The following is a 13,828-nucleotide window of genomic DNA, read 5'->3' on the forward strand; positions in this document are numbered from 1 at the left end:
ATTTCCGCGTATGAACAAGCCTTGTGTATGAGCGCGTATCCACAAGACTCGAGACTGGAGAGCACAGACGACTGGAATGATGATAACGTGAATGACCTGGGTCTCGACCCTCGACCCTCGTGCAGGTTACTTGGTCCAATATCATTCTCAATCCTTAACCTAGCTAGAGCTTTAACGAACTACTCCGGTCGTGTCAGGAGTCCAAATGCGGTCGTTCTGTGTTTTCATCTATCAATGTTTCATTTTGCCAACCACTCGCTAAGAAATGACTTGAAGCGGCCAACCTCAGACCTAGGTCACGTATAGTCCCATTTCCCGATACAGAACAGATGCGCTGACGCGACGACGTTAAAGAAGGCGCTGGGTGCAGTAAAGGCCGCCCGACACTGGACCTCGTATGCGGGTTGCGAGTTTGCGGGTTTTGAGTTTGCGGACATAATGCTGATCCATAGAGTGATTAGACCGTTCCCTTATGGTAACTTCATGAATGCAGTGAAGCCGGTGCACCTTCAGAAAATTACATATAGTCACAATACCAGCGCAACGAACCAAAATTCGACTCCAACGAAAAATCCGCAAACCTCGCAGAACTCGCAGACCTCGCAGCGAGGAAAATCGAAAGTTGACTCAAAATAAACTTTTAGAATGCGATGCAAGGTGGCTTGCAAGCTAAAAACATGCAGACTCGCTTGTTAGATGGTAGTGTGGGTCACTCAGCTAAGATGTATTATTTGATTTTGAAGAAACCCGAAAACCCAAAAACTCGCAACCTGCATGCGAGGTCCCGTGTGGGGCGGCCTTAAAACGCGTTTGCTGAGACGCGGAAGATTTATGCTATGATACGGACGACAGAACTTGTATGTGGGTTGGTACTTGCAATGCTTGCAAGCTAAATCCTTTCGGTTGGCTTTTTTTTTTGACCCATGACTAAGCAATAAATGCGAAACGTTGGGTAATTTCTTGCGTTTTCCCCCTTTTAAAATGAATTCAAAAGTTTAGGCCATACATGCACTATAATATGTCACTAAATCCTTTCCCTGTTAAACATGATTCATTTTTAATATGGCGTATTAACTTTTAAGTATCAACGTGTTATTTACTATGATGATGACGCTTTAAAATTAAATCGAATGTATGAGCAGAGCTTGGTGCGCAGGCCCTGACCCTTCAGCCCAAAATGGGGCGATTCCGGATGTCGGAAGCATTTAGATATCAAAGGTTAAGCGTGCCCCTCAGAGCCGGACACTGTCCGTCCCACTCAAACTGGCTTCAACTGGCTGCGGCTGCTTCGCCTACCGCAGACCATTGCCGTCAGGAGTCATCGAGCGCCGGAGCGGCTCGAACTCGGGCTCTGATCACCGGGAGCTCCGCCAACTGAGCTTCGAGTGGACATATTTACAGATAAAACCATATTGATGCGACACTTCAATTTTGTAATTCAGTGTTCCCAGTATACGACTCTGTAAGCGTGTTTTCTTAATGTTGGAACTTGGAAGAACAAAATCGGCAATAGAATGTATTTATTATTGGTCACAACTCACAACAGTATCTCAGACAGGTGATGTTCTAGGTTTAGCGTTGAAGTTTGGTATGAATTTTCGATTCCATTTTGGATAAGGTATTTTGGTTCCTTTTCTTATCCATATATTATGTTAATTTTGAGAACAATGTTAGAAATGTTTTTGCCATAGAAGAAGTTGTTTATGATATCGTTTCGCCATTTATCGGTTGTAAGTTATGAGTCTTTACTCCTTAATTTCATTGCATCACAAAATGGTCTAATTCTGTCGCTCACCGACGCATTACATTCTAAACTTGCCAATCCGCGATACTCACTTTTGCGATGCGGATTTTCATGTCCAGTGCGAGCGAGATTCATTTCTGGCCCAGCGGTGCCTGTCCTCCGTGAATCCTGGTCTCCATCGTTAGCTAATTGGGGCTTATGTAAGGGTGATTGGAGCTCGAGCGGCCTGGAGAGCTGCTCTGGGCGGCTCGTTACCTGTCAGCCGGCGGCGGGTCGGGGCGCGGCAGTCGGCGGCGGGTCGGTCCCCGGCCGCCGGACCTGGCGCGGCAGCCGGACGCGACCTGGTACGGCAGCGCTGCCCAACACGCGCAGCGCCACTCGGTGCGACCGGGCGCCGAGCGGCTCCTGGTCAAACACCCGCCGTCGTATTCATTTATCGCTACAGATCCATCATCCAGGCGCTTCATTTCCGTGTCTTTTAAAAGGAACAGACCTCCTTCCTAGTACGCTATCTCAACAAACTTTTCAAATCTACATCTGTTGCGAACGTGGTTCCTTGAAGCTGAAGACGTTCTAAATGTGTCCAACTTAACGAAAGATCTTAATGGTATTCAGTTATTCACTTTGCCAAACTGTTTGCTGATTTAAGTTTTTGTAACGATGTCCTTACTGACTTGTATCAATATTTTATTCTCGTACTGTACCATCGCATGTAACGTTGCAAAGCGTTATTTATCCGAGCAAATGCATAGCTAAAGGAACTTGGACCAGGAACAAGGAATGAAGAAGGTTGTGTTAAGTGTTTACTTGTAATTTACTCGCTGTTATAATCCTCTGAAGCGTTAAGTGCAAACTCAGTGCTGAAAATAAAAAGACGGTGGGAAACACCGAAAGTTTGAATAAAAAACAAAACACACTCAATGCCGAACTTTTTCTGCTATGCAACAAAACATGCACATCCAACAGCCTACTTTCCAGTTATAAGTCTTGTGTTTATCTGCCCGCCCTGCTGAAGCGTTATGGCCGCCGCCTGTTGCAGCGGCCAAGTCCCGCGGTCCGAAGCGGAAGATGCCGGAGCAGTCTGCCGGCTGGAAGAAGTCGCGCAGTGACGGCGCCGTGCAGAAGCTGCACGGCTACCCGCTGGACCACCCGTTCAACAAGGACGGCTACCGGTACATCCTCACCGAACCGGACCCGCACGCCCCCTTCAGGTGAGCCCCGGACCCGCACGCTCCGTTCAGGTGAGCCCGGACCCGCACGCCCCCTTCAGGTGAGCCCGGACTCGCACGCCCCCTTCAGGTGAGTCCTGACCCGCACGCCCCGTTCAGGTGACCCCCCGGACCCGCACGCCACCTTCAGGTGACCCCCCGGACCCGCACGCTCCGTTCAGGTGAGCCCGGACCCGCACGCCCCCTTCAGGTGAGCCCGGACCCGCACGCCCCCTTCAGGTAATCTTCAGGGCTCGCACGCCGCTTCAGGTGAGCCCGGACCCGCACGCCCCCTTCAGGTAATCTTCAGGGCTCGCACGCCCCTTCAGGTGAGCCCGGACTCCCACGCTCCCTTCAGGTAATCTTCAGGGCTCGCACGCCCCTTCAGGTGAGCCCGGACCCGCACGCTCCCTTCAGGTAATCTTCAGGGCTCGCACGCCCCTTCAGGTGAGCCCGGACCCGCACGCTCCCTTCAGGTAATCTTCAGGGCTCGCACGCCCCTTCAGGTGAGCCCCGGACCCGCTGGCACCCTTCAGGTGAGCCCCGGGCGCTTATTCAAGTAAGCTGCCGGGAAGCATCTTGTGCTCAGCCACCCTTCTACTGAACTGCCGGCTCAGGGGAGTGGATGCTTCTGCACGTCTGTCTTGTTATTGTCGTTTGAAAATGGACTGAAAAAGTCCTATTACTTGCTGTTGGGATGTTGAGCTGCGCAGGTTATGTTTTCAGAACTCAGACTGAGATTTACCCTACTATACCACGGCGGGGGATCCTTCTTTTTCACGCAAACTCCTTGTAAGCAGTCTCATTGTGCAAGGATGTCGAAACATCGAATATGCCTTGTTAGCTACTACTTATAATACCAAGTTACCGGTGAAGTTGCGTTGAAGCGATACGCGCGGTATCTGCTACAACAGCTGCGTTCTATCTTATATCCAATATGTCATATCCAGCTGCTGATATTTTATATTTATTCTATTTGGTTGTATCATATTCATGTGCCGGGAAAGTGGAATAGATTAAGCTTTTTATTGTTGGGAAGCTTTTCTTTCTCAAGTCAGGTTATGCCCCATATTTGTCGTATTGATGTGGCATATCCATTTGCTCTGACATTCTTGTTAATAAATAGACTTGGGGTCCCGACTGTGGTATTCTACCGGCATTCAATTGCAACAGCGAAGCAAGTTAGATTATTTATGTTATAATATATGCGGATGCCGGACGATGAGGCGCGCAGCCATGTTGTCGTGGCTCAGTGACTGAAATTCGAACCCATATTGTGCCGATGTGAAAGCCTTTTTCATATATTCTGTTTCCGAATTCAGATATGCAAGCGTGTGCTCTATGTTCATGATGATATTTCAGGGTAAAATCAAAAGTGCAACTGAAATTGTGATTGGTCCTACGAAAAAAGCGATGGAAAGTAACAGATCGGTCAGGTTTATGAGACTGTGGACAGCGCCGACTAATGAAGGAAATGAAACAGGCTTAATGCGAACTCTTATTGGCGAACCTGGCTGCTGAAAAGCGGCGAATATAATCCATTTTTTCGTTAAAATAAACCTTTCGTGATGATATTTACTATGTGCAGTATAACGACGCATATTGCGTCAGATGTTGTTCATATGGTGGTACCGCGAATTCTTTGCAATATTCAATTTCAGCTCCGAACTGAAATCCAAACACTGCACTGTGTGCTTTGCGCGGAAACCTAATAAAAATGGTTGTTTCGCGGTCTTATTGTTTGCTCCGTGAGCACTACTATGTTGGCCGGGGTCCGTCAGTGGTATAATATGGCTGGCTTTACCGTGCCCCGGTGCTGACAGTGTGTGCTGTTTTCAGACAGGAGTTTGACGAGTCGTCGGACACGGGTGGCCGGCCGATCCCGGGCTGGCTGCACAGGGCTCAGTGTCCACCCGCCGTGCTGCTGGCTCTCCACGACAGGTGGGTGTTTGTCGTGCCTGGCGGGCGGCCGTGCTGTGTGTTCGTATATTTGCTAGTCTGACTGTCCTCAGCCCTGGGGAGTGATGCCGTCTCGGTGTGTTGTTGCTCCACGGTGACAGTCAATGATGGACGTGTGACACCGTGCTGCGGCCGGGCCGATTGACTCGTACCCACAAACAGAAACAGGTCCTATAGCGATGTTTTCCCTGTGGCCTGATATGCACTTATTGCATTATCTGTGACCCAGCCGTGTTTTGAAGTGTGGCTCGTGTCTGTATTCTGTCACTTCTGTGCTAGTCTAAGCTTCATTCCCACCGCTATTTGGCCGCGGTGTTTTACATCTGACACTCCCAGCTGGCCTACCCAAAACTCGTTAAATGGCTGAATGAGCAGATTTAGTCTCAGCAGTTTTTTTGCCAACTTGACAAAAAGGAACCATTTTGCTGGCCTAATGGCATGCCTAATCAAATCACTCTCGGCAATAGCAAATTGAGTTTGCAGAACTCAATTTCCGTTCTTCCGTCCTTTGAGCTTTGCGTAAGATCCATCCTCTAAAGCACTTATGTTTCCCGGTAGCGTGTCATTTTCATTGTGTCCGCGGAGCGAGCGCTGCGTAGTCGAAGGAGCGGTGGCAACAGCGGCCACGTCCGCTCCCGTCCGTCTCTGGCCGCCTGCGATCGTCTCCTGTCCGTCTGCGGCCGCCTCCGATCGTCTCGTCTCCCGTCTCCGTCCGTCCCTGCCCGTCTCCGTCCGCCCGTCTCCGTCCGTCCCGTTAGTCTGTCACCGTCCTCCTCTTCTGTCTCTCCCCGTTTCCATCCGCCCATTCCCCTTCCGTATGCCCCTGCCCTTCCTATCTGTCCATGTCCGTCCCGTCGCCCCCCCCCCCGCCCCTTTCGTCCGTCCTTGCCCGTTCCGTCTGTCCCTGCCCGTCCCTACCCCTGTCCCTCCCGTCTGTCCCTGACCGTCCCTACCCCTGTCCCTGTCCCTCCCGTCTGTCCCTGACCGTCCCTACCCCTGTCCCTGTCCCTCCCGTCTGTCCCTGCCCGTCCCTACCCCTGTCCCTGTCCCTCCCGTCTGTCCCTGCCCGTCCCTACCCCTGTCCCTCCCGTCTGTCCCTGACCGTCCCTACCCCTGTCCCTGTCCCTCCCGTCTGTCCCTGACCGTCCCTACCCCTGTCCCTGTCCCTCCCGTCTGTCCCTGACCGTCCCTACCCCTGTCCCTCCCGTCTGTCCCTGACCGTCCCTACCCCTGTCCCTGTCCCTCCCGTCTGTCCCTGACCGTCCCTACCCCTGTCCCTGTCCCTCCCGTCTGTCCCTGCCCGTCCCTACCCCTGTCCCTGTCCCTCCCGTCTGTCCCTGACCGTCCCTACCCCTGTCCCTGTCCCTCCCGTCTGTCCCTGCCCGTCCCTACCCCTGTCCCTGTCCCTCCCGTCTGTCCCTGACCGTCCCTACCCCTGTCCCTCCCGTCTGTCCCTGACCGTCCCTACCCCTGTCCCTGTCCCTCCCGTCTGTCCCTGCCCGTCCCTACCCCTGTCCCTGTCCCTCCCGTCTGTCCCTGCCCGTCCCTACCCCTGTCCCTGTCCCTCCCGTCTGTCCCTGCCCGTCCCTACCCCTGTCCCTGTCCCTCCCGTCTGTCCCTGACCGTCCCTACCCCTGTCCCTGTCCCTCCCGTCTGTCCCTGACCGTCCCTACCCCTGTCCCTGTCCCTCCCGTCTGTCCCTGCCCGTCCCTACCCCTGTCCCTCCCGTCTGTCCCTGACCGTCCCTACCCCTGTCCCTGTCCCTCCCGTCTGTCCCTGACCGTCCCTACCCCTGTCCCTGTCCCTCCCGTCTGTCCCTGCCCGTCCCTACCCCTGTCCCTGTCCCTCCCGTCTGTCCCTGACCGTCCCTACCCCTGTCCCTGTCCCTCCCGTCTGTCCCTGCCCGTCCCTACCCCTGTCCCTGTCCCTCCCGTCTGTCCCTGACCGTCCCTACCCCTGTCCCTCCCGTCTGTCCCTGACCGTCCCTACCCCTGTCCCTGTCCCTCCCGTCTGTCCCTGCCCGTCCCTACCCCTGTCCCTGTCCCTCCCGTCTGTCCCTGCCCGTCCCTACCCCTGTCCCTGTCCCTCCCGTCTGTCCCTGACCTTCCCTACCCCTGTCCCTGTCCCTCCCGTCTGTCCCTGACCGTCCCTACCCCTGTCCCTGTCCCTCCCGTCTGTCCCTGACCGTCCCTACCCCTGTCCCTGTCCCTCCCGTCTGTCCCTGACCGTCCCTACCCCTGTCCCTGTCCCTCCCGTCTGTCCCTGACCGTCCCTACCCCTGTCCCTGTCCCTCCCGTCTGTCCCTGACCGTCCCTACCCCTGTCCCTGTCCCTCCCGTCTGTCCCTGACCGTCCCTACCCCTGTCCCTGTCCCTCCCGTCTGTCCCTGACCGTCCCTACCCCTGTCCCTGTCCCTCCCGTCTGTCCCTGACCGTCCCTACCCCTGTCCCTGTCCCTCCCGTCTGTCCCTGACCGTCCCTACCCCTGTCCCTGTCCCTCCCGTCTGTCCCTGACCGTCCCTACCCCTGTCCCTGTCCCTCCCGTCTGTCCCTGACCGTCCCTACCCCTGTCCCTCCCGTCTGTCCCTGACCGTCCCTACCCCTGTCCCTGTCCCTCCCGTCTGTCCCTGACCGTCCCTACCCCTGTCCCTGTCCCTCCCGTCTGTCCCTGCCCGTCCCTACCCCTGTCCCTGTCCCTCCCGTCTGTCCCTGACCGTCCCTACCCCTGTCCCTGTCCCTCCCGTCTGTCCCTGCCCGTCCCTACCCCTGTCCCTGTCCCTCCCGTCTGTCCCTGACCGTCCCTACCCCTGTCCCTCCCGTCTGTCCCTGACCGTCCCTACCCCTGTCCCTGTCCCTCCCGTCTGTCCCTGCCCGTCCCTACCCCTGTCCCTGTCCCTCCCGTCTGTCCCTGCCCGTCCCTACCCCTGTCCCTGTCCCTCCCGTCTGTCCCTGCCCGTCCCTACCCCTGTCCCTGTCCCTCCCGTCTGTCCCTGACCGTCCCTACCCCTGTCCCTGTCCCTCCCGTCTGTCCCTGACCGTCCCTACCCCTGTCCCTGTCCCTCCCGTCTGTCCCTGCCCGTCCCTACCCCTGTCCCTCCCGTCTGTCCCTGACCGTCCCTACCCCTGTCCCTGTCCCTCCCGTCTGTCCCTGACCGTCCCTACCCCTGTCCCTGTCCCTCCCGTCTGTCCCTGCCCGTCCCTACCCCTGTCCCTGTCCCTCCCGTCTGTCCCTGACCGTCCCTACCCCTGTCCCTGTCCCTCCCGTCTGTCCCTGCCCGTCCCTACCCCTGTCCCTGTCCCTCCCGTCTGTCCCTGACCGTCCCTACCCCTGTCCCTCCCGTCTGTCCCTGACCGTCCCTACCCCTGTCCCTGTCCCTCCCGTCTGTCCCTGCCCGTCCCTACCCCTGTCCCTGTCCCTCCCGTCTGTCCCTGCCCGTCCCTACCCCTGTCCCTGTCCCTCCCGTCTGTCCCTGACCTTCCCTACCCCTGTCCCTGTCCCTCCCGTCTGTCCCTGACCGTCCCTACCCCTGTCCCTGTCCCTCCCGTCTGTCCCTGACCGTCCCTACCCCTGTCCCTGTCCCTCCCGTCTGTCCCTGACCGTCCCTACCCCTGTCCCTGTCCCTCCCGTCTGTCCCTGACCGTCCCTACCCCTGTCCCTGTCCCTCCCGTCTGTCCCTGACCGTCCCTACCCCTGTCCCTGTCCCTCCCGTCTGTCCCTGACCGTCCCTACCCCTGTCCCTGTCCCTCCCGTCTGTCCCTGACCGTCCCTACCCCTGTCCCTGTCCCTCCCGTCTGTCCCTGACCGTCCCTACCCCTGTCCCTGTCCCTCCCGTCTGTCCCTGCCCGTCTCCCTGAACCCCTTTTGCCGCCATCCTTCCGTCACACCCGTGTGCTCTGTGCCCTGCAGGGCGCAGTGTCTGCGGATCTCAGACGACCGTCTCTCAGTGACGGGCGACAAGGGCTACTGCATGGTGCGGGCCACCCACTGCGTGCGCCGCGGTACCTGGTACTGGGAGGCGACCATCACTGCCCAGCCGGAGGGCGCCCACTGCCGCATCGGCTGGGGCGGACCGCTGGCCAACCTCAACGCGCCGCTCGGATACGACAAGTTCGGATACTCGTGGCGCAGCAGGTAGGCGCGCGTGAGCTGTGTGGGCTGGGTGAGCTGGGTATGGCGTGCTCTATGCATTGGTGTGCAGTGGATACTTGATAGTGTACGGACTCCGCAGTATTTGCCGCGTTTTTCTTTTTTTTTTTTTTTACTTTGGCGCTCCCAGCTATCCTAACCAAAACTTTAAATGGCTACCCAAAACTCGACTACTTTGGGTCACGTGTCTAGGATCTTATGGTCGACGTTTTCTCGTGTTCTCGATGGTGGTTTGCCGTCTGCTCTGCTGCCGTCTGTGGGACCAGAGCGGGGAGGGTGGACAGTGGCTCCTGTGGCTGTGCCGCGGCCCTCACAGAGCGCCCCGTCTCTGGTCAGGAAGGGGACCGTGTTCCACGAGGCCCGCGGCCGTCACCTGAGTCCCGGCTACCAGCAGGGCGACGTGCTGGGCATTCTGATCCACCTGCCCGAGGCGGCCATCCCGGCGCGGCTGCCCGACAGCTACAAAGACAAGGTGGGTATCGGGTCTTTGGATGGGAACAAGGTGGTTAAAGGTTAAAGTACAAGCAATCCATTCTAAACGGAGTGAATGTAGTGGCTGCTCCAGAGAGCCGAAATGACACCGATGTGTTTCTCCAGCCTCTGATCAAGTCCAAGTCGCACCTGTACTTTGAGGACAAGGACGACGTGGCGGGCACGCTGGAGCGACTCAAACCTGTCCCGGGCGCCTACATAGCCTTCTACAAGAACGGCAAGCTGCAGGGCCAGACGTTCCACAACCTGTACGGGTGAGTGGCTGCTGCCGGGCGGTGGTGTGCAGGCCTGGTGCTCGCGGGCGCCGCTGCGGGCGGGGCCAGGGAATGAGGTCATTAACTGCCCCCAGAGACGGTAGCTTATCTCGGGGATAGTGGCAGCTGGTTCTAGGAGTGGCGGTAATTGATCCAGGGAATAGAATTAAATGGTCTCTGAGACATCTGGCAGCTGGAGTCCTGCCGGTAAGGCCTTGTTCAAAATTATTCAACAAGCAGGGCTCGACAAACATTTTGGGTACTAATTGTTGACGTACTAAGGACAAATCATTTTCTCTCATTAGTTACACGCTACTAAACAAAAATAAACCGCAGACCAATAGGGCTGATATCCCAGCACGATAACATCCATGTGCTCATAATTTCGTTTCATTTAACACTCGCGCGCCGTTTTCAGCTGGACCCCTCCCTGTTTAACACTCGCGCGCCGTTTCCAGCTGGACCCCTCCCTGTTCGCTGCGACCCACGTCTCGGTCTCCGGCGCGGTGCCGATCTGATCGCGGTGTCGCCCCCCTGTGCTGCTGACAGGTCCGACTATTACCCAGCCGTGTCTGTGTACCGCGGTATCACCGTCACCGTCAACTTCGGCCCCGCGTTCAAACACCCGCCGCGAGACGTCGCCTTCCGAGCGGTAAGTGACGAGCGAGGGACGCGCTCGTGTGGGAGCGGTAGATGGAGACTCCCCTTCCATTGACCACTGAAGGACGCGCTCGTGTGGGAGCGGTAGATGGAGGTGTCCCCTTCCCGGCGACGACTGAAGGACGCGCGCTTGTGGGAGCGGTACCTGAGATAGCTGGAGATGTCCCCTTCCCATTAACCAGTGTAGTGTGGGCTCCTGTGGTTACCGGTCACTGGCTGAAGCGAAAGGGAGGAAATTAGCATGCCCATTGTCTAACGGATGGGAGAGGGGAAGAGAGAGACAGACAGACAGACAGACAGACAGACAGACAGACAGACAGACAGACAGACAGACAGACAGACAGACAGACAGACAGACAGACAGACAGACAGACAGACAGACAGACAGACAGACAGACAGACAGACAGACAGACAGACAGACAGACAGACAGACAGACAGACAGACAGACAGACAGACAGACAGACAGACAGACAGACAGACAGACAGACAGACAGACAGACAGACAGACAGACAGACAGACAGACAGACAGACAGACAGACAGACAGACAGACAGACAGACAGACAGATTTAGAGTGAGCTTAGATAAAGACATTACATTTCTTTTATTCCGTTCAGAGAAAGTATTCAGCTGTAAAGAATGTTGCTCAAGATATTGCCAATATCCGATGGGCGCCGTTCAAATGTAGAGGTTTTTTCGTTGCAAAAAAAGGCGTTGTGTCGTGGAGGGGACATCGAATTAGCTTTTCTGCGCTACTCTGTTGCAGAACACTCGCCTAATTACTGCCAATGTGTACGACGTTATTTGCTTTTCGTTGCTGCTTGTTGTGTCTTGACGCAACGGTGCGTTATTGCTTGCGTAATGTGTCTGATAGTTTTCCTTGGTATAGGAAATGCGAGTTTGTATTTATTCGCACTACACAGCCAATGTTATTGCCTGTGCCGTCTCCCTTGGTATTCGTCCAGCAGGGACAACCGGTAGCTGGCGTTCGAGCCGGCTGATGTCAGTTAACCCTCGCATGTGTGCGGCGTTTTCCAGCTTCTAATGTGTAGGGGGGGGGGGTCGGTTGGACCCCCCCTTGCCGTTTGGCCCCTGATCGAGCTAGAGCTTCGAGGAAAAAACGAGCGTGTTGCCCGTGACGAGAGGAAGCCGATGATACCCAATTTTAAGGTCCTAGGTCATTGGTTGACCTTCCAGGTCAGGTCAATGACCCAAAGTCGGGAAAATCGGGACCTATTAGAAAGTCGTAAAGTGTGGCTGCTAAGGGGTTTTTCGGGGTGCTGATCACGAATATCGTGTTAATTTTGATCACAGATGATGTCTTTAAGCATTTAGACCAAGTCGGGTCAGGTCAGGTCAGGTCAACCAGTAGGCGTCGTGACGGGTATTCGTAGTACGTGTCAACCGCCTCTGACAGCTTCGTAACATGTTACGAAGGCACCAAAACTGCTTCGTAAATGTTCAAATGGCTGCTAAATTCGAATTCAGCTCCAAAAACTAGCCTAGAAACATGTAAAACTCGAAAAAGTGAGCTGAGGTCACCCGAGGTCACCAAAGGTCAATGACCTGACCTGACCTTCAGGTGACCTTGACACCCACCCTAATGCATGGGAGCAACATCAAATCACATGTTTGAACGTTTGAAACCACGAAAAGCTTGCAAACGCGCGGCTAATGCGAGCCGACGTACGCCAAATCGCGATTCCGGCCAAACATGGTCTCGGAAAAGAGGTCACAGGTCAAAGGTCATTTGGGTCAGGGTCATGAAATTTTCAGGGTAGGTGTAAAATTGATCAATGCGAGGGTACTGAAAGTTTCGTCGCGATCGGCCGCTTTTTACGCGAGTTATTTTCGAAAAACCATGGGGGGGGGGTCCATCCGACCCCCCCCCCCCTACACATGCGAGGGTTAAGGCTCGCTTTAGGCCTGCGAATAAATCACCCCAAGGCCCAAGGGCCATGCATGTGTTTCAAACCATTGTTAATTATCTGGACAAATAGCGTCGCACATAGCGGCAGTAATGAGACGAATGTTTTACAACAGAGCTGGAGAGGAAAAGAGCATGTTTGGTGTTCAGTCTACAAATTAAGTGATATCGTTGAGAATAAGAATGTGCCTTTAATTTATCAAGCTGTAGAATTTCAAGTATTAAATGGCGTTGGGCCCTATGTGATAAATGCGAAGCTTTAGCAACGTGTCTGTCATGCAAGAGTGATTCAAAGCTTTTTCTTCTTGCGGATGGTTTAGCTGTTTTATTCCTTGGTGGTGTCCACCACTGTTTTGCGTTAAAAAGTGTAAAATTCATGGGTTTAGTTGATAATTAATTTTGAAAATATGTATTTATTTATACGTCCATGGTAGAAATGATGCTACCAAATGACGTCACCATAGCTACTCAGAGTTTATCATGTGGTTTATGGTGAACAACCCAGTTATCCACTGGATGAATAAATTTTCAGCTCGCCATAACACACGCTTTCGCGCCGTGGAAGAAGATTCATTCTCACGTATCGTAAACAATAACAAGAAGCGACCAGTATTTATCCTCAAAGTCGAAACCCAGTGAAAGAAAATTCAACGAGTTCCAACATTTCTGTATTCAGTAATGCATTTTACTGGACGCTCGCAACTTCAATAACTAAATTATTGGCATTCAATGTTTGAGTGCCTGGATCTCCGCGTTATGGAGCGCCTGAAAGTTCCTGCAGCTTTATTGTCTTAACTTTCTTCAATGTAACCTGATGCAAAGGAGGCTCTGAACTGGTGTCCTCAGGGCTTTCTCGAATAAAGCGAAGGAAAACTTTTCGATATTGTGATGCCGTTTTATTTTCTAAGCCGGTAAATGTATCCTTATATGTCACACCGCGGTCAAATTGTATGCCAAAAATTACCGCTTTTAACATTGTTGGCTTGTGTTAGTGTGCAACTGCGCTATAAAAAGCAGCAATGATGTGGTTTGGGGCTGTCATGTAGGTACCGTCATTTTAGAACCACGTCATGGTAAGATCATGTTAGTCTAAGGGACCGTTTACAAATGGAAGGCTTAGGAACAGCCAACTCGGATAGGCGACTGATATATCTTTATAATATCCCTTACGTTCTATGCCACCACCATTTTCCCAGATTGAATTGGGTATGTTTGCGATGCGCGGTTGCCGGTTCATTTGATCTTCATAATTAGCTGTACATAACTAATTATCTATCTACTATTATAAATCTTAAAAAGTCCGCCGCCCACGCCGCCGCCGTCGGGGTTACTCCCTAAAAGGCTTATTAAGGCGCCGTCGATTGACGCAGGATGGTGAAATTTTCACGACTCGTGGGTCACGTAAATGAACAGGTCGTATTAAATTTTGGGCACGATG

At 54.2% G+C, this 13,828-nt stretch overlaps 1 protein-coding gene across 7 annotated transcripts in view; it reads left to right on the forward strand.

The window, feature by feature from the left end:
- LOC122383905 (set1/Ash2 histone methyltransferase complex subunit ASH2-like) overlaps positions 1–13,828 on the forward strand; it is a 52,093-nt gene that overhangs the window by 24,075 nt on the left and 14,190 nt on the right. For all 7 annotated transcript variants that reach the window (XM_043370761.1, XM_043370763.1, XM_043370767.1 and 4 more), the window contains exons 6-11: positions 2,784–2,955; positions 4,792–4,893; positions 8,817–9,041; positions 9,393–9,528; positions 9,654–9,802; positions 10,352–10,454. In XM_043370761.1, the coding sequence (XP_043226696.1) occupies positions 2,784–2,955; positions 4,792–4,893; positions 8,817–9,041; positions 9,393–9,528; positions 9,654–9,802; positions 10,352–10,454 (887 nt within the window). The remainder of the gene's footprint in view (positions 1–2,783; positions 2,956–4,791; positions 4,894–8,816; positions 9,042–9,392; positions 9,529–9,653; positions 9,803–10,351; positions 10,455–13,828) is intronic.

This window comes from Amphibalanus amphitrite, unplaced genomic scaffold (genome assembly GCF_019059575.1).
Source record: "Amphibalanus amphitrite isolate SeventyFive unplaced genomic scaffold, NRLGWU_Aamphi_draft 000176F_arrow, whole genome shotgun sequence".
In the NCBI taxonomy this organism is placed as follows: domain Eukaryota; kingdom Metazoa; phylum Arthropoda; class Thecostraca; order Balanomorpha; family Balanidae; genus Amphibalanus; species Amphibalanus amphitrite.